We start from the raw sequence: 21,682 nt of genomic DNA, 5'->3' as shown, positions 1-21,682 counted from the left end.
ATCATTGTGTTCCTTTCTAAACTCCACGCTCACTCTTAAAAACAGTAGAATCTCTCTACTAGAATCCAAAGCGGGGAGAAATTCTAGGAGAGAGAAACTAGGCATTTCAAGCATAAGCGGGGAGGCCCTCTTAGAGAAATCAAATAACCACCCCACCGACTACTTGATAACCTTTAAAATATTATCCTAATTTGAATTGTGGCTCCATTAACCCATGTGGATGCTCCATGGATCAATTTAATTTCCAGCGGAAGCAAATAGAGAAAGAGGAGGCTTGAACACATACATTGCCTCTTTCACACCTCTTTATATATATTGTAAAATTGAAGACAATGACCAAAATACCCTTGTAAGTGATCGCCGTCAGCAACAGATTCTTCTAACCCTATCAAACTCTTCTTAGAACATCCAAAATATATTTTGATTCATCCAACTTTCATGATCACACATTGGAATTACTGTTTAGGATAGGAACTTGTAGTGTAAACTCCTGTTTATTACCAGAGCAATATTTGTTGGTGTAAAAAGTCTTTTGTTCCATGTATCGGTTCCTTCCTTTTGAGTTTCAATTATGTTCAACAGAATATGTCCTATGCTCCAATATGTTTTTTTTGTCTGGGATAGTGTGCATCAACTTGGTAGAACTTTTATAGATTATATACCTTAAGTGTATTCTTTCTCTCTTTGACTTCTTGTTAAAGCTTGAGATTAATATGAATGAAATTTCGCTGCAAGGATATATGTTAATGATGAGAGATTTGGTATATTATCTAAGATGTTTGGGTGCATAATGGTTGGTGTTGTAGGGTTTAGGGTTTGCATAAAAAGAAAAGAGAAGAGAAGAAAAGGCCATATGTTTCTCACTTAGCCTTTTTCCTCTCATACTTCATATATATATATATTGTAACATTGAATACAATCAAAATTTTCATATATATTCTTGCGACATACGATAGTTTTTCTCGCTCTCTCTCTCCTCTAGTGGTGGTGCATGTAGGCGCGTCCAGCTAGAGATCGTTCTAGTTCGTGAGATGCGATTATTTAGGTTGAAGATGGAATGTCGTTTTACAGTGGAAACTAAATCCTTCTCGTTCTCGGCGAAACCAGGTAAGTTAGAGATTTCTTTGGAAGAGAGGCGAAAAGGTTTTGGCGGATCTATTTCGCTAGGGATTCGGTGCTTGGATTGGTTGGCGGACACGGTGGAGGAGGTGTGGATGTCTCAGGCGGAGGATTTTGTTAAATCTTTCTGGGAGGAGGTTCTGATGGTCCGTAAGGGTAGCAACAAGGCTGGGCGGTTCTTAGAGGCGGCTGTTTTTGATGAGGGGGTAAAAAGGGATTATTTGGCTACCTGAGGGCCGTGGAGGATGGTGCTGGCGTCGTTTCATGGGCGAACTACAGCACTTGCTAGGGCTCATTGTTGTAAAGGACCGACCGATGGCCTCTGGAGGTATTTCCGGCGATTGTGGAATTTTGTCTACTCAGACCTATGCTGCAATGCTATCCGAGAATCCTGGTGGAGTGAATCCGGAAATAGCAAATCATTTAGATTTGATTCCAATGGCAGTTTTTTTTGAGTTGGTTAAGGGTGGTGAGAAGACGAGATCACTAGTAAACTTTGAGTTTGAGAATGGTGCGTCGCCTAAGAAGGAAAAGGCTGGTTCGTTGCTAGATAGGAAACCTTCTCACGGAGGCGGCGCTTTAGTGAGGAAGACGATGAGGGTATTGCAATCATTGAAGAGGGTTCTTGAAAAGATTAGGGTTGATGTGGATCGGGTCATTTTTATTGAGCTGGGCCTAAAGCCCAAATCATTTCATGGCTTAACGATGAGGGCTGGGCTTAAGTGGAAAAAGGTTAGGCCTCATCATTTGGGGCTGGAGCTAGAGTTTCTGCCGGTGCTGAGTTGGAATCAGGTTCTGAACCAGGTCTTAGGGATGAACCAACGGAGATGGCATCTACGGTGGTTCAGGGTGATCTCCTCAGAAGCGTGGAGTCTATCGCTGAGGCACCGGAGCTAGCTCCTCTGATTTCTATTGTCTCCGATGGCTTCTCCAATGTAGCTAGAGAAGGTTTTGCCCTTGCGATGATGTGTCCGGCGAGTCTTCTTACCATGGTGAGTGTGAACCCAGGGCAGATAATCAGATGCCATCTCTAATACCATGTTGTAGGGTTTAGGGTTTGCATGAAAAGAAAAGAGAAGAGAAAAAGAGGACATATGTTTCTCACGTAGCCTTTCTCCTCTCATACTTCATATATATATATATATATATATATATATATATATATATATATATATATATAACATTGATTGGGAAGTTCATTACCCAGGTGTGCGACAAAAAAGGATGCTTCGTGTTTGTTCGGATCATGCTCCTATTGTTCTTGATTGTAACTATTTTTTGGGCGGCAAGAGACCATTCAAGTTTGAAAATATGTGGCTTAAAGCGGAGGGGTTTGTGGACAAAGTTAGAAGCTGGTGGGGTTCTTATCATTTCCTTGGTACTCCAAGTTTTATTTTGGCAAAAAAGATGCGAGCTCTCAAGGAGGATATTAAGAGATGGAATAATCAGGTTTTTGGCAATGTGGAAGGGCACATCAAGGCTCGGATGGAGGATTTAAAGATTCTTGATAGGGTGGAGGAAGAGAGAGGTTTATCCTCTGAAGATATTGAGAGGAAGGAGTCACTAATAAGAGAATTGGAGACCTTACTGTTACAAGAAGAAATTAGTTGGAGGCAAAAATCTAGGGTCCGGTGGTTGAAAGAGGGAGATAAATGTACGAAATTTTTTCATCAGATGGCCAATGCAAATCGAAGACATAATACTATAGAGACGTTGATTGTGGATGGCTCAACCACTTCAGATCAAGAGGTTATTAGTGACCATGTTACCCATTTCTACGAGGCCCTCTTCAAAGAGTCTCACTTGGAGACCGAGGCTAGATGACCTTGATTTTGACATGTTGGATGTTGGGGAGGCCACTAGGTTGGAGGCCCCGTTTGAGGAAAGGGAGGTATGGGAGGTGGTGAAAGGGATGGATAGGGACAAGGCTCCAGGTCCGGACGGCTTCTCTATGGCTTTCTTCCAGGATTGTTGGGATGTGATCAAGGGGGACATAATGGCGGTCTTTGCGGAGTTTCATGATCGAGGTAAATTTGAAAAGAGTCTAAATGCCACTTTCATCTCTCTTATTCCGAAGTCTCATGGAGCTAATGTTATTAAGGATTTTCGTCCGATTAGCCTTGTGGGAGGGACATACAAGATTATTGCCAAGGTCTTGGCTAATAGAATGAAGAGAGTAATGAACAGGGTTATCTCTAAACCCCAGAATGCTTTTGTTAAAGGCAGGCAAATACTGGACTCAGTTCTCATCGCCAATGAGTGTCTGGATAGTCGTATCAGATTAGGGGAACCCGGCTTATTGTGCAAATTGGACATGGAAAGGCCTATGATCATATGAATTGGAAGTTCCTCCTTTATCTTCTAAGAAGGTGCGGTTTTGGAGATAAATGGTGCTCCTGGATCGAGCATTGCATTTCGTCTGTGAGATTCTCGGTCTTGATTAATGGATCTCCTTCCGGATTCTTTGATAGTTCACGTGGAGTGAGGCAAGGCGACCCTCTTTCTCCATTCCTATTTGTTTTGGTCATGGAGGCCTTCAGCAGGTTGATTGATGCCTCGATAGATAGGGGTCTCATTTCTGGGTTTTCTGTAGGGGCTAGAGAAGCGGATCAGGTAATCGTCTCTCATCTTCTCTTTGCTGATGATACTCTGGTTTTTTTGTGGGGCAGACCCTACTCAAGTAAGAAATATTGGTGCCTTACTTGTATGCTTTGAAGCTATCTCTGGGTTAAAGGTGAACTTGGCCAAATCCGTTCTGGTCCCTGTAGGCACTACGGAAAATGCGGACATGTTGGCTGGTATTTTGGGATGTGGTACAGCTACTACGCCGTTAAAGTATTTGGGTCTCCCTCTGGGGGCCTCGTTCAAGGTCAAGACCATTTGGGAGGATGTGTTGGAGAAATATGTCAGAAGGTTGGCCTCTTGGAAACGATTGTATTTATCTAAGGGGGGGAGGATCACTCTCATTAAGAGCACCTTATCCAATCTCCCCACCTACTTTCTGCCTTTGTTTCCTATTCCGGCATCAGTGGTGAAGCGCATTGAGAAGATTCAACGTGATTTCTTATGGGGTGGGATTGATGAAGAGTTTAAGTTTCATCTGGTCAGTTGGGATAAGGTTTGTTCTCCGATCACTGAGGGAGGTTTAGGCATTCGGAATTTGCGTTTGATGAATCAAGCTTTATTGGGAAAATGGTTGTGGAGATTTGCTCATGAGAAAGAGGCTTGGTGGAGAAAGATCCTAGTGGCAAAGTATGGTGTGGCTTGGGGTGGTTGGTGCTCCAGGGTTCCCAGAGGATCGCATGGGGTAGGGTTATGGAAGCACATTTGTAGGGGGTGGAGGTCGTTCCAAGGCCACATTAGATTTGTCCCAGGTCTTGGGTCCAATATCAGTTTTTGGGAGGATATCTGGTGCGGTGACATGCCTTTCAAGGAGGTTTTTCCGGGACTTTTCAGTATTGCCGCTAATAAGGATGCGTCTATTGCAGACAATAGGGAATGCTCAAATGGCTCTGTTCAATGGAATGTTTCCTTCACTCGCAGGGTACATGATTGGGAAGTGGAGGTTTTGGCCTCTTTTTATTCGCTATTGTATTCGCACCCATTTGGTGGGGAAGGGGAGGATAGAATAAGTTGGATTTCTTCTCGGAAAGGTAATTTCGAAGTAAGATCTTATTATAGGATCCTTGCACCTAAAGATCCCACTCCTTTCCCTTGGAAAAGCATTTGGCGCACCAAGGCTCCCTCGAAAGTGGCTTTTTTTGCTTGGACGACCGCGCTTGGAAAGATTCTTACTTTGGACAATGTTCGGAAGAGAGGTATTGTGGCGATAAATCGTTGTTGCATGTGTGAATCAGATGGGGAGTCTGTTGATCACCTCTTTCTACACTGTGGGGTGGCGCGTACCTTATGGAACGCCATTTTCATTCGGTTTGGTTTGTGTTGGGTTATGCCGGGTAACGTTAAGGAGATGTTCGATTCTTGGTGGACGGGTGGTAAAACTAGCAGCGCCGTCGTGTGGAAGATGGTACCTCTTTGCCTCATGTGGTGCATTTGGAACGAGAGAAATGCAAGAAGTTTTGAAGACTTGGCTAGGAATTTAGAGGACCTTATGCATTTTTTCTTGTACACTCTCTTTACTTGGACTACTGGTTGGCTTGCGCCTATAGTAATCAGCTTCCAAGATTTTCTTTTTATGTTCTCTTCTTCTTTCTCTTCTTCTTAGTCGCTCTCTTGTATACTCCCGGTGTACTAGGGTTGCGCCCCTCTGCGCCTTTGATAAATATATCTTTATTTATCAAAAAAAATATATAACATTGAAAACAAAGGCCAAAATACCCATATTACATATTAACCCAAAGACACTCTTCTAACAGTTGACTTGCCCCTCTAATATCTTTCAGTTGCCTCAAGGAGGGACTTATCTCATGATGTTCATCTCAAATAACTTTCTAGTTTACTGTATTTTCTTGTTTAAATGTGGTCAAAGTGGTTCATCTAAAGAAGAGCATCAAATGGATATTCTCTGGAAGTGCCAACGATAAAGGCTTATGTAGAATGGTGTCTTGGTGATAGTATAATAAAGGCTCTTTTGCAAGTTGTTTTGGAGATTTTCTTTGGAATCCAATACATTGCAGCCAGTGGCTTTTAATGTGAGTATGGGCTTGAGAGTGCGGATATCCGGCAACTAGACTCACTTACAAGTGGTCTTGGATATTACTTCCAGCTTACTCCATTTCCCTCCTAGGCTGTAAAATATTGTGAATGTATGAAGTTTCATTCTATTTGTAGATAGGAGGGATGATGTTTTCTTTTAATAAAAAAATAGTTTCCTCATGAAACACAGGCTATGCTGCAATTTTCATACTGCCTTTAGTTGTGATCTTTTGCATGCTTGGTGTTTCTTTCAACATGTGCCTCATATGGTATATGCTATTCAATCAAGGCTATGCCTCGAATTTTTCCCTGCTAATTAACTTTTCCTTTCAAAATTCTGAGATATGATTCATGTGATTACCAGCGATACCAGGCAACAGTCCTCTCAGAAAAGCAGTATACTGTCTACACTGGCCCGTCATATCCCTTTTGTTTTTGATCTGCTGAGGAGACACCATCCGCATTTGAATGGCACTGAGGGAAACCATTTACAGGAAAATGCATTTCTTTATGAAGAGAGAGATTCAGGAGACTCTCATGACGGAGGAAATGGCATTGATGTAAACAATATAGCTGAAGATAATGATCAGCTACCTGAAAATTTCCAAACAGTGGGGAGCAGCAATGACAATGAGTTCTATGCTTCAAGGTTTGATTGATTTTCCCCCCTTCGCTTTATTTCACTTGTGATATAAAGATGTAAACCTCATGTCCTTATTTATTTTTATTTTTTTTTGCTTTTGTAGGAATTATGATAGTGAATCGGACGAAAGTGAGGTTGGATTATCAGAAACAAGTGCCAAGTCTTCCAGATTTTACAATGCAATTAGTGAAGGTAGCACACTTGAGGTTTTTTTATCAATTCGATGTGAATCAATAATTTACAGTTTGAAAGAGTTGTGCTGGCCTAGGGTTTTTTTTTTTTTGTTAATAAAAACGAACACCTGATCTAGATAATTCAAATTTTTTTTTTTTTCTCGCGATTTTAAATTGCATTGTCTAGGAACTCCTGCTTTCCAAAGGGAGCCACTCATGAGTTGGAACTTGAGGCCTGCGTATGAGATTGCGAAGGAGTGGGCCAAAGAAAGAGCTGCTGACACTGGAACTACTTCATTGATTGATAACCTCAGCATCCTCCGCCTTCCTGTTGGTGTACGACCTTCAGTGGAGTTAAAAGACAATGCCAATATCTCACTTACAACACAAAACCTTGATCCAGAAACTGAGGGTGATGCAAAAGCTGAACCAGTTGTTAATTCAAGCGTTTCTTCATGGAGTGGTTTGACTGATGCAGGCTTTGAAGCAGTGAAGGACTTTTGTAATAACACATTTACTTCATTTAAAGGAGAATATGTTGATATTACAAAGAAGCAGGGAGATCTCTCTGTTCGTGCAGCATCTATGTTGGTAATCTGCTGCTCATGAAAATAGATCTACATGCTTCGTTCAAGTTGTGAGGCATACTATAATTTTCTGGAAAGTTATCTGTTCTCTGCAGAGCATTGTGTGTTTTTGTTTTATTTTGGTTGAACCTGGGAATTTATCATCCTTCTATATTAGTATTTGTTAATTACCAGTCCACAAAGTTAGATGATACATCTGAAAATAACAAATAATAGATTCAGACCTAAAATACTAATGTAAAAATTAATAGAAAAAAAGGGGAAAATAAGTGTATGTTTGTACTTGAACTTTTCTCAGCGAAGAAAATACTTAGAATACAAAAGCAAGTGCAAAATCTTATTTATTATTTTTCAGTAAATATACAGTTGTAGTTTAGTTTTGAATTGGGAATATGAATAATGTGGAATAGGATTTAACAGAAGTAATATGTTTCTCGTGTATGCAAAGTGAAATGGTTCCATGGCTGTCTACCACATCCAGTAATTTAATGGTATGCTGCATTATTCATTTTAGTTTGCTGCTGTGAATCCTCCTATCCTTCTAATGCCAATGACTCCTGAAGAGGGAACTTTGGGACTTGTTCTTTATTATAATCATGTGCTGTACCAACCTAAGTCCCATTTATATGATCTGTATATTATTGTGACAGCATAAGAAACTGAAAATTTCAATGATCTCTTGCTGTACTTTCTGGAAATGATAAAAAATCTTTCCTATATATCTTTAAGGTGATGTAAGTGTAGTATGAGTCTCCTTCAATCTTGAAGTTGACCTGTTCCTATGCTCTCCAAAACAACATAATTATTTTTCAGTTCTGATTGTATGCTTTTCATACAGGAAGCTGAAAGAGATTCACCAAAAAAGTGGAGTCCTATTGTAGAGATGCCATATAGAGGAGGGTTTTACAGGGGGCGATGTCAAGGAGGTCTTCCTGAAGGAAAGGTACTGTTAAGCTTGATATCTGGATTATGTTTGTTGCACTGTACAAAGGGAATGGAATCTCAGTTTATGAGTGAAATTACACAGGGACGTCTGGTTCTTGGAGATGCAAGCATATATGATGGTATATGGCACTATGGTAAGAGATCAGGTCTAGGTACCTTCTACTTCAGTAATGGGGATGTATTCCAGGGCTCATGGAGGGAAGATGTTATGCATGGGAAGGTTTGTCTTTTTCTTTTCCATATAAAGTTGATTTCTGACTTGAGAGACCAGCTTCTGGGCGATAGGATAAGTTCTACTCCACTACTGCATATCATATTTCCATTAAATCAGTTTTTTGGTCATATCTGGTTTCAGTTAATTAGGTGGTTTTGATTACTTCTTGGACTCACATGATCTGGACATGTTGGATTTGAATTCATATATATGGTATGCAGCTCATTCTGTAAAGTTTCAGCATGCTTAGAAGAACAACAAGAATGGAATCACGCTTAGTAGGATTAAACCTACCACAATTGGTTTTGAAGACCCACATTTTACCAAACCAAACAAAGAGGGCTTCATAAATATTTTGTAACCCTATTACAAACATGTCACGGGTTCAAATCCTTTCATCCCTGCCTATATTACGTATGATCACTAATGAGAAATTAATTGAAAATGATTATGAGACAATGAAATGAAAAATTAATCTTGGTAAGAATTCAGCAAGATTGGTTGACAAGAATTCATATGCACGTAGCATTCTTTTGAACTTATCGAAGTGGCCCTCACTGGAATAGAACTTTGACATTTTCCTCAAACTTTTCTATCATAGTTGCAAATACATGCTAAATGGAGCTGAAGCACATAAATCATTAGGATTTTTGTAGTACCTTTTGTGGTCGATATTAGGTGAAGTGGAACCCCTTGTGAACATTTCGACTTAAAGAATACAAATATATCCCATTTTTCGTCCAGATGTCTGCCTTGGCTGCTTACACCCCTGTTGCTTTGGTGTTAATTATGTTTGTCCATGAAATTTTTCTTTTACCCCCTTTCAACATTCATTGCATGTTGACATGCATAACCAGCAGACATGCTCTATCCTTATTATACTTCTATTTCCCAGAAGGATATATCTTTTGGTCTCTTCATGAGGTCCACAAGACGTACATATTCCAAACTAGTGCATTTCTTGCTTCTATAGTTGGTGGAAATAAACATCATGAACTATGCATCCTATTCATTGCTGGTGATGAAAAATGGAGACCACTGTTTTCCTATCTTTAGAAGTGGTCGCCAGCATAAGTTGGGTCTGTACCTTTAAGAATTAATTCTTTATGGTTTATCATAAGAATGTATATATCTGCGCTTATGTAGGGTTGGTTTTATTTTCACACGGGGGATCGATGGTTTGCAAATTTTTGGAAGGGAAAGGCCAATGGTGAAGGGCGTTTCTATTCGAAGTCTGGTGATGTCTTTTTTGGACATTTCCAAGATGGATGGCGACATGGCCAATTCCTTTGCATCGATATCAATGGGACAAGGTCTGTGTTTGCAACAACTTTCCTGCTCACTTTTGCTTTTTCAGTAGTCTTGTGTTGCTCTACGGACAAGGAATTCCTGTTAAATTATCCATTATCTAATCAATCTGCGTATTCACAGGTCTCTTGAGATTTGGGATCAAGGTATTCTTGTAAGCTGTAAGCAATTGGACTCTGATACTGATGCTGGATAAGTACTGTGTACTCTTAATGTCATTGAATTACATCCATTTATACATGTATGTTATCTCTTTGGTTTTCATTATTTTGGCTCATACGTATTTTAGGTAAGAGAAAAAAGAAGTTTTGCAAGCAATATTTTCCCACACTTGAGGACTTTGCCAATTTTGTTGTATACCTCATCTCCTAGCACTTACAATGCATTTTCAAATGAATCTGTAGCTCTTGAAGCGGATCTACATGATCCTTTTTTAATGTAAATCTACCCGGTTGATCTCGGCGAATCTTGACCGGGTCCCAGCAGTGGCCTAACCGTGTCTTGGCAAGTCTCAACGAAGTCTTAGCATGTCCTAACTGAATTCTGTTCGGGTCTTGACCAGGTCCCGGCCGGGTCACAACAGTGTCTAGACCGGGTCCCAAATGGGTCTCGGTTGGGACTCTACGAGTCCCAACAGTGGCCAAGCCGGGTCCTGGCAGTGTCCCGGCCAAGTCCCAACCGGGTTCCAACGAAGTCCCAACCGAGCTCCTCTCGGTTCTCAATAGGGTCTCGATGGGTCCCTATAAGTTCCCGACAATGCCCCAGTCGAGTCCCCAATCATATTCCGACAGGGTCTAGGTGACGTCCTGATTGGATCCATTTATTTGAGAATGAGAATCTTAAACTTGAAAAATGGTTTAATGTTTTTAAAAATATACACTATTTTACGGAAATTAAAGAAAAACTTTCAGTCAAACTAAAAGAATTTTGGTTAACTATTATTTTTCATCACACCAAACAATGGAAAGTTAGGAAAATACTTTGCATAAATCATTTTGACACCGAAGCAAAAGGAGCTTTGGAGTATTTTGTCATGCGTTTAGCATGGATTCTCATTACTTTCTATGCATGCAAAAATAGTGGACATTTAGAAGTTGTGGAAGCCAAGAATATATGTTTGGGTAGGCCCAACTAAAATGTAGTAGCCAGATAATTGTGTTTTTTACATCTATCAACATTCATAAACTTTTTGTTTATAAAGAAGTTCTAGAAAAAAGTTATTGTTCAGAACTGAAAAATCAAGGGGCAAACGAACTCGAATCACTTCATGATAGCCGCCGACATTATCGCCTAGAAGTTTTGCACAAGCTCATTAATTTTCGTGTCAAATGATTTTGGGTTCGCACTTATCACTACAAGAGCATTTCGTTAGGCCAACGGGTTTTGGTCTTAGTTGTGAAAATACAACTTCATTCGATTAGCCCGAAATTTTACGAGCGTGTGCAGTTCTTTGAGGTGATCTTGTTGACGGGTGGCACGAATAGATTCGAGTCGTTCCGGGGAGATCGGGGCTACCGAACTTTCAGAAAAAAGTTATCATTCAATAGAGAATATTGGTGGTAAACGAACTCCAATCACTTCATGGCACCCGCTAACATGATCTCCTCGAAGTTTTGTACAAACTCGTCAGTTTTCATGAAATACTATTCTAGGTTCGCACTTACCGCTACAAGAGCATTTCGTTTGGCCCATGGGCTTTGATTCTAATTGTGAAAATATAACTTCATCCGATTAGCACGAAATTTTACGAGCGTATGCTGTTGTTTGAGGCGATCTTGTCGATGGGTACCATGAAGAGATTCGAGCCGTTCTGGCGAGATCGGGGCTATCGAACTTCTAGCAAAAAGTTATCATTCAGTAGAGAATATCGAGGGCAAACGAATTTGATTCACTTCATAGCATCCGCCGACATAATTGCCTCGAAGTTTTGCACAAACTCGCATGTTTTCATGAGAAACTATTCCGAGTTCACACTTACCGCTACAAGAGCATTTCGCTTGGCCAATGGGCTTTGGTCCTAGTTGTGAAAATACAACTTCATCCGATTGGCCTGAAATTTTATGAGCATGTACTATTGTTTGAGGCAATCTTGTCGACAGGTGCCAAAAAGAGATTCGAGCCGTTCCGGTGGGATCGAGGCTACCGAACTTCCAAAAAAAATTATCATTCAGTAGTAAACATAGGGGGGCAAATGAATTCGAATCACTTCGTGGCAGCCGCCGACATGATCACCTCGAAGTTTTGCACAAGCTCGTGAATTTTCGTGCCAAATGATTCTAGGTTCGCACTTACTGCCACAAGAGCATTTCGTTAGGCACATGGGCTTTGATCCTAGTTGTGAAAATAAAACTTCATCCGATTGTTCCGAAATTTTACGAGCGTGTGCAGTTGGTCGAGGTGATCTTGTCCACGGGTGACACGGAGACATTCGAGTCAGTCCTGCATGATTGGGGCTACCGAACTTCCAAAAAAAAATTTATCGTTTAGTAGTGAACATCGGGGGCAAACTAACTCGAATCACTTCGTGACACCCGTCGACATGATCGCCTCGAAGTTTTGCAGAAGCACGTAACTTTTCTTGCCAAACTATTCCAAGTTCGCACTTACTGCTACAAGAGCATTTCGTTTGGCCCATGGGCTTCGGTCCTAATTGTAAACAAACAACTTCATCCGATATGCCCGAAATTTTACAAGCATGTGCAGTTGTTCAAGGCGATCTTGTTGATGGGTGGCATGAAAAGATTCAAGTCATTCTGGTGGGATCAGGGCTACCAAACTTCCAGAAAAAGTTATCGCTTAGTAAAGAATATCGGTGGGCAAACGAACTCAAATTACTTAGTAGCACTCGCCGACATAATCGCCTCGAAGTTTTGCAGAAGCTCGTAAGTTTTCGTGCCAAACTATTTTGGGTTCGCACTTACCGCTACAAGAGCATTTTGTTAGGCCCCATGGGCTTTGGTCCTAGTAGTGAAAATACATCTTCATCCGATTGGCCCGAAATTTTACTAGCGTATGCGTTCAAGGCAATCTTGCCGACGGATGCCACGAAGAGATTCGAGTCATTCCGGCGGGATCGAGGCTATCAAACTTCCAAATAAAAAGTTATCGTTCAGTTGTGAACATAGGGGGGCAAACGAATTTGAAACGCTTAGTAGCAACCGCCGACATGATCGCGTCGAAATTTTGCACATGTTCGTGAATTTTCGTACCAAATGATTACAGGTTCGCACTTACCGCTACAAGAGCATTTCGTTAGGCCTATGGGTGTTGGTCCTACTTATGAAAATAAAACTTCATCCAATTGTTTCGAAATTTTTCGAGCGTGTGCAGTTGTTCGAGGCGATCTTGTAGACGGGTGCCACGAAGAGATTTGAGCCATTCTGGCGGGATCGGGGCTATCAAACTTCCAAAAAAAAGTTATCGCTCAGTAGAGAATATTAGGGGCAAAAGAAATCGAATCACTTCATGGCACCCGCCAATATGATCGCCTCAAAGTTTTGCACAACCTCGTAAGTTTTCGTGCCAAACTATTCCGGGTTCGCACTTACCGCTACAGGAGCATTTCGTTAGGCCCATGGGCTTTGGTCCTAGTTGTGAAAATACATTTTCCTCAGATTGGTCCGAAATTTTACGAGCGTACGCGTTAGAGGCGATCTTGTCGACGGGTGGCACTAAGAGATTCGAGTCCTTCCAGCGGGATCGGGGCTACTGAACTTCGAGAAAAAATTTATCATTCAGTAGAGAATATCGGGGGTAAACAAAGTCGAATAACTTCGTTGCACCCGCCGACATGATCACCTCGAAGTTTTGCATAAGCTCGTAAATTTTTGTGCCAAACAATTCCGGGTTAGCACTTGACCATTTTGTTAGGCCCATGGGGGCTTTAGTCCTAGTTGTGAAAATACAACTTCATCCAATTTACCCGCAGTTTTACGAGCATATGCAATTATTCGAGGCAATCTTGTTGACAGGTGGTGTTGTGAAAATTTTAATACTCGCAAGTGCACGATTCGTTTGTAAGAAAAAGGGTTTGCAAGTGCGAGGTCGATCCCACAGGGAAATGTGTTCTTGAAAGCAAATTTAAATATATATATATATATATATATATATATATATATATATATATATATATATATATATATATCAATTAAACCTTAACCTAACTCCAAAATTTGAGAGATTGTTGTGTGAATGAAAAATCAAAAGCATGAACAAATTTAAGTGAAAGTAATCTATTGACGAAGCACTAGGATTTCGGAATCTGCACTCACAAATTCATAGCAACATAGTTCCATGATCTATAATACTTCCTAAAGTTCTCACAAATAAATCTTAGGTATGTTTTGCTTTTGTTTCAAATCACAAATCACAAAAGAAATCCAATATCAATTAAATCATCAACTGTATTCGAAAATCACAAGAATGTATCTAATATTCATCAAAACATCAATTGTATCTAGAGGATAAATCACAAGGAAAATCCAATTTTTAACAAAGAGAATCAAGCAATCAATTGTATTGAATTATCTCAAATCATCAAATGTATCCTTCAATCACAAAAGATTTTCAAGAATCATTCAACACAATTGATTTGAAGTAAAACAATAGGGAGATCAAATCATTAAATTGGAAAATACTACATACATGAAACAATGTTGCTAATCATAAGTGAGTCTTCATCCTCAACCTTAGTTGAGGGTTTAGCCTCTCATGGTATTGAAAGAGAAAACAAGATTAATGGAATTCATGACAAAAATTGAGTGCTTACATATATAAAATCACAAACGTAAGATCCAAAAGCTAGGAAACCCTAAAACTCTCTTCTTTCTCCTCTGGAATTTCGTAATTCCTAGCCCCCTTAAACTAATTTGAAGAGTTATCTATTTATAGGCTTAAAACTAGGGTTTACTAGTGGATTTAGAATTGAAAACCGCACCAAGTCAGACAAGTGCGCTCGATCGCACACTTGCTGCGCTCGAGCGCACACGAGCATACAGATTCCTCCTGTCGCGCCAGCATCCTTGCTTGCTGGGGCTTGACTTGTGCGTGGCTGCGCTCGATCGCGCCTATGCTAGGCTCAAGCATAGATGCGCTCGAGCGTAGAGACTCGCACTCGATCCCACGTCCTTTGGTAGCTTTTCTCTAAAGTATGCAACTTTCACATCAAACCCGCAGTTTTGCTTTAGCAACCTACAAAACACTAAAAACATAGAACTAACCCAAAACATCAAATTATAACACAGCTAAATGATTAACAAATGTAAATTAAGGGGTCAAAATATGCAATATTTGGCACACATCAAACACCCCCAAACTTACCTTTTGCTAATCCCTTAGCAAAACAAAACTAAAAATAAAATAAAAACTTGAAACATAAATCCTCTATTGTGGGAGAAACGATTGCATTTAGCATATGCAACAAGCCTTTTAAACACCTAGGCATCCCTAGTGGACGAGTGAAGTCTCGTGAAGGTTTAACAGAAATGATACCCACAAACATTGCAACACTATGTTGTTAACAAGAATGAAGTTTCACACAAATCATGGTTCTTATTCAAGAGCAAGCTTAAAAAGACAAACACCATCATCACAATCAAAAGGAAATCCATAATCAAATCACTCAGAAATTGACAATTGAGACATCATATGTTCTAAAAAGTGTAAAGTGAAATTAACATATAATCATGAAGCTTTCAGTTTAAACTCAAAACAGATTCCACAAAATTTGTAAGAATCTCTAACAAATGAAACAACCAAGGCAAGATATGCAATTTTTTTCTTTTTTTTTTTTAGGCTAAGTACTGTCTAATTCCCTTAAGCTTTCTAATTGACCCATGTAACAAGTGTTAGGCCAGTGACTTCCAAACCAAATGGTTTTAGGATACTAGATCTAGAACATCCCTAAGGGCTTATTAACTTAAGTCAAAAAGGCTATGAAGCTAGATTAGCCATACCATTAATCAACCTGAATTGCACACCTTTTTACTCAATGCTTAATGAGGCAAGAGACCGGTTACTCAACGAAAAAACCAAAAATGATTTTTTTTTTTTTCTTGCAACCCAAGGTTATTCATCAATAGGTCATCCAACAAATCTCAAAATGAACAAGTTTAAGCTAAAACATCATACCTCACAGAAAACATTCTAATGTGCTCATTAAAATTCAACTCAAAACAAGTAAAAACTCTTTTACCCAAAAATAAGTCAAAGGACTCGGATTCCTAATGACATGATCATGATGATGTTCAACCCTTTAAGCAAATCAATGAAATGCAAACCACAGTTACAGTTTAACTCAAATTTGACAATAACATAGCACACAAAAGTTTTTTTTTTTTTTTTTTAGACAGAAAATAGAAACAAAAAGAAAAAGAAAAAAAAGTGAAAATGGACAGCGGTTTTTCATACCCCCAGACTTAAATCACACATTGTCCTCAATGTGGGTAGAAATACAATACCGAGAGGTGAAGAGAACCGGAGTGAGCAGAGAGAGACGTCCCCCAAACTTACTCGTGAAAACACATGTCCTGAAAATCACAAAAACAAAACAAAAACAAATTACAAGAAAGAAAATAAAAGAGGGGTGCCTCCCACAAGCGCTAAGTTTACTGTTTTCAGCCAGATTTTTCACAGTAGATAATCAGTTAAAAGAAGTAGGGTCCTCCATGGGCAATTCCTGAATCTCCGGAATCTCCAGTTGCAGGAATGGCTTCAGCCGCTGACCATTAACTAGGGCTGGCAAAACAGGTCTGCAGGTCGACCCATTTACGACTCGTGGGTACCCGCGACCCGTTTAAGGTATACCCAAACATGACCCGTTTAGTTAACGGGTCGGCCCCAACAGACACGACACGACACGAAAATTTTCACGGGTCACCCGACATGACCCGTGAAACCCATTTATCCGTTTAACTAAAAAAGTGATTTTGTTTTTGTTTTTAAATAAAATAATAATAGTTTTAGCAATTATCTCTTGAAATTAAACTCCTAGTAGGCTAGCCATACCAAATCACTTAATAGTTATAAGTTAATAGGCTTAATTGTCTAATCAAATAAAAATAAATAAATAAAAAAAAAAAAAAAAAAGAAGAAAGAAACTACATCATCATTACAAATTTACAAATACAAATCGGGTTCTCATTTTTGCCACTTGTTGTCCACTCTTGAATAATTGAATAATCCACAAATATGCTCATTTTAATATACTCCAGATGAACTTGGAATGTCACAGGAATTAATACTATCCAATGTCAGAACATTCTCTTATTCGTTATCGACCTTCATTAAAGCTTGTTCTATATCAAAAGATAAGAGAAATTAATGTCATTAAAGTAAAATAAAAAAATACTAGTAAATGAAAAAAATTAAATATGCAAATAACTAATATTACATTGCTCTCCATATAACCAATCTCTAGTGCAAACTAATGCCTTAACAATATCATGTTTAAGTGAACTCCTATACTGATCAATCATACGTCCACCAATACTAAAAGTGGATTCTGAAGCAACAGTAGAAATAGGAATACTCAAAATATCACGAGCCATGGCAGCTACTTCAGGATAACAAAATTCATTTACTTTCCAAAATGAAAGGATGTCAAATATCGCATTCTTATCCACATACTTGGGTTCATCTAAATAAAGTTCTAATTGAGTCTTTTGTGCATCAGAATCGACTCCATCAAATGCTAGAAATTCCTACATGAAAAAAGAGAATATAAACATAAAATTAGTAAGTGGTTATGAGTATATATATAATATACTAAGTTAGAAAGTTACTAACAAGCTAAGAAACTTATGATGTTATTCACCTTTTCCCAATTTGAGTCTTCTCGTGGCCAAACGACTGTGAAGCTTGAAGTTGTTGGAGCACTATACTCCATAAAAAGTTTGGTTAACTTTTAATAAACATTCTCATACTCATCAGAATCAATTCCATAAATCTTCCTATAGTAGTACTTTACAAGGCGAAGCTTGTAACGAGCATCTAAGACAACTGTAATGGCCAACGCTACACTAAATTCTGACCAAAATTTCTCAAATTTAGTGAGCATTTGATTTGCCATTAATCTCTTATACCCATCTTCACTCACAAGTTCTTGCTTCAAGTTCACATAAATCAATGCAACTACAGGAAAGTATAAATTGGCTGTGGGATATTTGGTACCAGAAAAAGCAAATGTAGCACGATAAAAGCAGCCTAAAAAAGTACTAATATCAATCACATTTTCCCACTCAAGTGAACTAGGACAAAACTTATAGTTTTTATCAATCATCTCCAAATAAACAAAAGCACGCCTATAATGAATAGCACTCTCAAGTATAAGATATGTCGAATTCCATCTGGTTAGCACATCTTGTCTTAACCCCTTGTTATTGTCCAATGACATTTGATTGACAGCCTGAAGAAAACTTTGTTTTCTCACTTGTGATCCTCTAAAATACTTAACATTATCTCGAATATTTTGGATAGCATCAGTGATCTCTTTCAATCCATCTTGTACTATCAAATTAAGAATATGAGCACAACAACGCATATGAAACAACTCACATTCACAAAGAAGGGCTTTCCTCATGTTTAATGTTTGTTTTAATTGCTCAACACAAGAATCATTAGCAGAAGCATTATGTAATGTTATAGAGAAAACCTTTCTATCAATCCCCCACTCTTGTAGCAAAATATCTATCTTGTCAGCCAAAGATGCACCATTATGTGATGGGGGCATAAATGAAAAGCTTAACACCCTTTTAGATAATACCCAATTTTTGTCAAGAAAATGTGCAGTAAGGCAAATATACCCATTAGTTTTTATAGAAGTCCACAAATCAAATGTAAAACTAATCCTCCCAGGACAAACATTTAACAAAGAGTTAACCTTTTGTTTCTCCAACATATGCATCTTAACCAATTCAGCATTAGCAGTATTTCTAGAGATTAATGATACACCACTACGCAAGTATCTATGCATTTCTCTTACACCATCATATTCAACATATGAAAATGGCAAATCATGCTTAATAATCGTAGCAACCAACAATTCTCTATATCTTTTAGGACAAAATTTTGAGGCACTTACTGACAGAGTTCCTTGATCTCTAGATAGGAGCAATTGCTGAATATTATGATCATTTTTCCCCCCACAAACCTTCATATGCTTTTCCAGCTCCATGTGAACTGTTAGCTATATATTTATGATCACAGAACTTGCATTTTGCCCATATCCTTGGGTCATTTGGATTTTTAGAAGGAAGTTCATCAAAATGGGTCCAAACTGTTGAGGTCTTATTACGCTTCTTCTAGACCCTTTTTGTCATCATCGGATTCGTATAAGCAGAAGGATCTTCTATTGTATTTATTTTAGCCACATCATCATCGAATACTACCGAATCTTCGTTAGTCACCTACACACATAATCGTTAGTAAGTTAGTTAAAGATAAGTTCAAGGCTTCAAGTAAGAATCAAACCAGATTAGTAATGCTACCACAAAACTAGAATTAAGTAAGCATTAATTCTTCGTCATTCATCAAACACGTTGTTTGTTGTCATTAATTAAGTAAGCATCCGTTTGGTTGTTGACAATTTAGAATAACAGCAAGTAGACCATTCATAAAACATATTGTAGGCATTTATTTATCAACAAAAAACGCAAATTTCAATTCTAACAAATACCCAATTCAAGAACAGCAATTGGATTATATACATGTTTTTCTTAGAATCAGAGTCTAGAATAACAATTATAGATTTTTATTTATCAACACAACAAATTTTCAATTCTAACTAACAAATAGTCAAATACCCATTTCAATTTTCAAGAACAGGGATATATCATATATACATGTTTTTCAACTTTTTCTTATAATCAGTCTATCAGTTTATTACTGGATTCAATGATTCATGCATGCCAACACCCACACAGGCCACACCAACACACTGTGCAAACAACTACCACTGAAATAATCGATTAATCGAACAGCCTACCAAGCAAGACTTGAGAGAGCAAGAGAGAGATACATACCGGATGCGACATAGGCAGAAGAGAGAGAGCGGCATTGGTGGAGTAGCAGAGAGAGGGGGGGAGAGGCAGCGATGTCAGCGACTCGGCAGAGAGCGGACAGAGGAGACAGAGAGAGAGCGGCGAGCGGGAGAGAGTACTCAGAGTAGCGCGTCTATGACTGTGAAAGCCGAGAGGGAGAAGAGAAACCGAGAAAGAGACTGAAAGGTTGGAGAAACAAAGGAAAAATGGAAAAGGTTGGAGAAAGAAAGAGGGGCGGCGGCAACGTGAGCGTGAGGACTAGGAGAGGGTCTGGAGACTTGCTGCACTCGAGCATACAGATTCCTCCTGTCCCGCAGGCTGCCTTGCACGCTGGGGCTTGACTTGGGCGTGTGTTGTGCAAAAATCTACCTAAATTAATAGGTAAATAATTTTACGTTTTAACTCGCAAGTGCACAAGATCAAAACAATAGTATAGTAGGCAAATACGAGATCATTCCCACGAGGATTGGTAAATTATGTTTAGAAGTAGATTCCTATTTAATTAAAAGATAAAATTCAATTGTCACGATTGAATTCAATAAAATAAAGGATAAACAAAAACTAAAAAGGATTAGGGTTTTGATATCCACCACTAATTATATTCAGCTAATATAACAATATGCCAATACTTTGATCATGTTATGCATATCTAATGTTTGCCAACCTAATGGCATGTGTGTATACTCCTTAAGCTATAGAATTTCCTAAGCAACAAGTTAGGCATGGGTTTATATTCTAACTCTTTTCTTTCCTAAAGGATTTAGCATGGTACATACTAAGTTGTTCTTTAAAAAAGCATATGTTCTATGATTATCGACAAACACACGAGGCCTAGGGCATGGGTGTATACTCTCGGTTCCCCATGTTGATTAACCCAAGAATCGCGGTGTGGACTCTTTTGTTACTTAAGTTAAACCCAGGACTCAGTCATCCAATTGATCCAACTAACTTGTCTATACCACATGCACATGTTGATCAGGCACACACATATGAGGAATTCATGCAAGCAGGTATTAATCAAGTTAAATAGCACAACAAGATCATCACAAAGGCGCCAATATTGAAATATTAATTAAACATAACTAGGGCTTCAATCTAGCCCTACATAAAATATAAACTACATAATAAAAATAAAAGGTGGAAGAGAAGAAAAACCCAAACTCCTCTTGATACAGCCTTCAGTTTCTTTCCAGAGCTTGTGCCTCTCTCTCCACACTATGCCTAGAACCTAAGAGGTTTATTTATAGGCTTTAGAAGTCCTTGTTACACAAGTAAACCTAGAAAATTCAGAGTTTTAAGTCCAAGTCCAATTAGGATAAAGAAAACCTAAGTCCAAATCGGAATAGAATTCGCCCATAATTGCGGTCCTGACTTGCGGTGTGATTTTGGCCTTGCGACGCTCCGAATTAGGGAAATGTTCTTTCACAATTATTTGTATAATTTTACGTTAGCTTTCTAATGCCGCTTGAATCACCTCAATCGGATATTTGAACTGAAAGTTATGGTCAAAATACCGAGACGTGTTCAGAATCCAATTTTGCATCCAATCCGATTTGACTTCAATGTGAGAAATTCCGAATTGATCATTTCCTTTATTTGATTAAACTTAACCATGATGGGTTAAGCTTAACCATATCTACTAGGTTTTCCCAATTTGCCCTTTAAGCTTGGAATTTGTCCAAAAACTCTTCTTTTCTTCCAAAAGCCTGTAAAAACATCAAAAACACGAAAAGGAAGTAAAATGGCCTAATTAACCAAAACCTAATGATTAAAACATGCAAGTTAAGGGCTGAAAATATGAATATTTTAGCACTTATCACACCCCCAAACTTACATATTGCTAGTCCCTTAGCAATACAAAACTAAAAACAGGAATGGGAAAACATAAAACAAAAGATAACTCCATCTTTCGTGGAATGTACGATTGCATTTAGTGTATGCAACAAGCCTTTTAAACCCCTAGGAATTCCCTAGTGGATGAGTGAAGTCTCATGAGGGTT

General features: G+C 38.8%; 1 protein-coding gene and 1 pseudogene across 1 annotated transcript in view; both read left to right on the top strand.

The window, feature by feature from the left end:
• Positions 1-9,963, top strand: part of ARC3 (GTP binding protein) — a 69,604-nt gene extending 59,641 nt beyond the window's left edge. Inside the window, exons 10-16 of the mRNA XM_088515082.1 lie at positions 6,140-6,424; positions 6,522-6,610; positions 6,779-7,182; positions 8,017-8,121; positions 8,206-8,343; positions 9,484-9,650; positions 9,769-9,963. Coding sequence (XP_088371208.1) covers positions 6,140-6,424; positions 6,522-6,610; positions 6,779-7,182; positions 8,017-8,121; positions 8,206-8,343; positions 9,484-9,650; positions 9,769-9,841 — 1,261 coding nt within the window. The 3' untranslated portion in view covers positions 9,842-9,963. The remainder of the gene's footprint in view (positions 1-6,139; positions 6,425-6,521; positions 6,611-6,778; positions 7,183-8,016; positions 8,122-8,205; positions 8,344-9,483; positions 9,651-9,768) is intronic.
• On the top strand, positions 3,226-4,751 carry LOC148586336 (uncharacterized; annotated as a pseudogene).
• Positions 9,964-21,682: the final 11,719 nt, after the last annotated feature.

Source organism: Corylus avellana, chromosome 4, assembly GCF_965113065.1.
Source record: "Corylus avellana chromosome 4, dhCorAvel1.hap1.2, whole genome shotgun sequence".
Lineage (NCBI taxonomy): Eukaryota > Viridiplantae > Streptophyta > Magnoliopsida > Fagales > Betulaceae > Corylus > Corylus avellana.
This window is presented reverse-complemented; position numbering and strand designations above follow the sequence as displayed.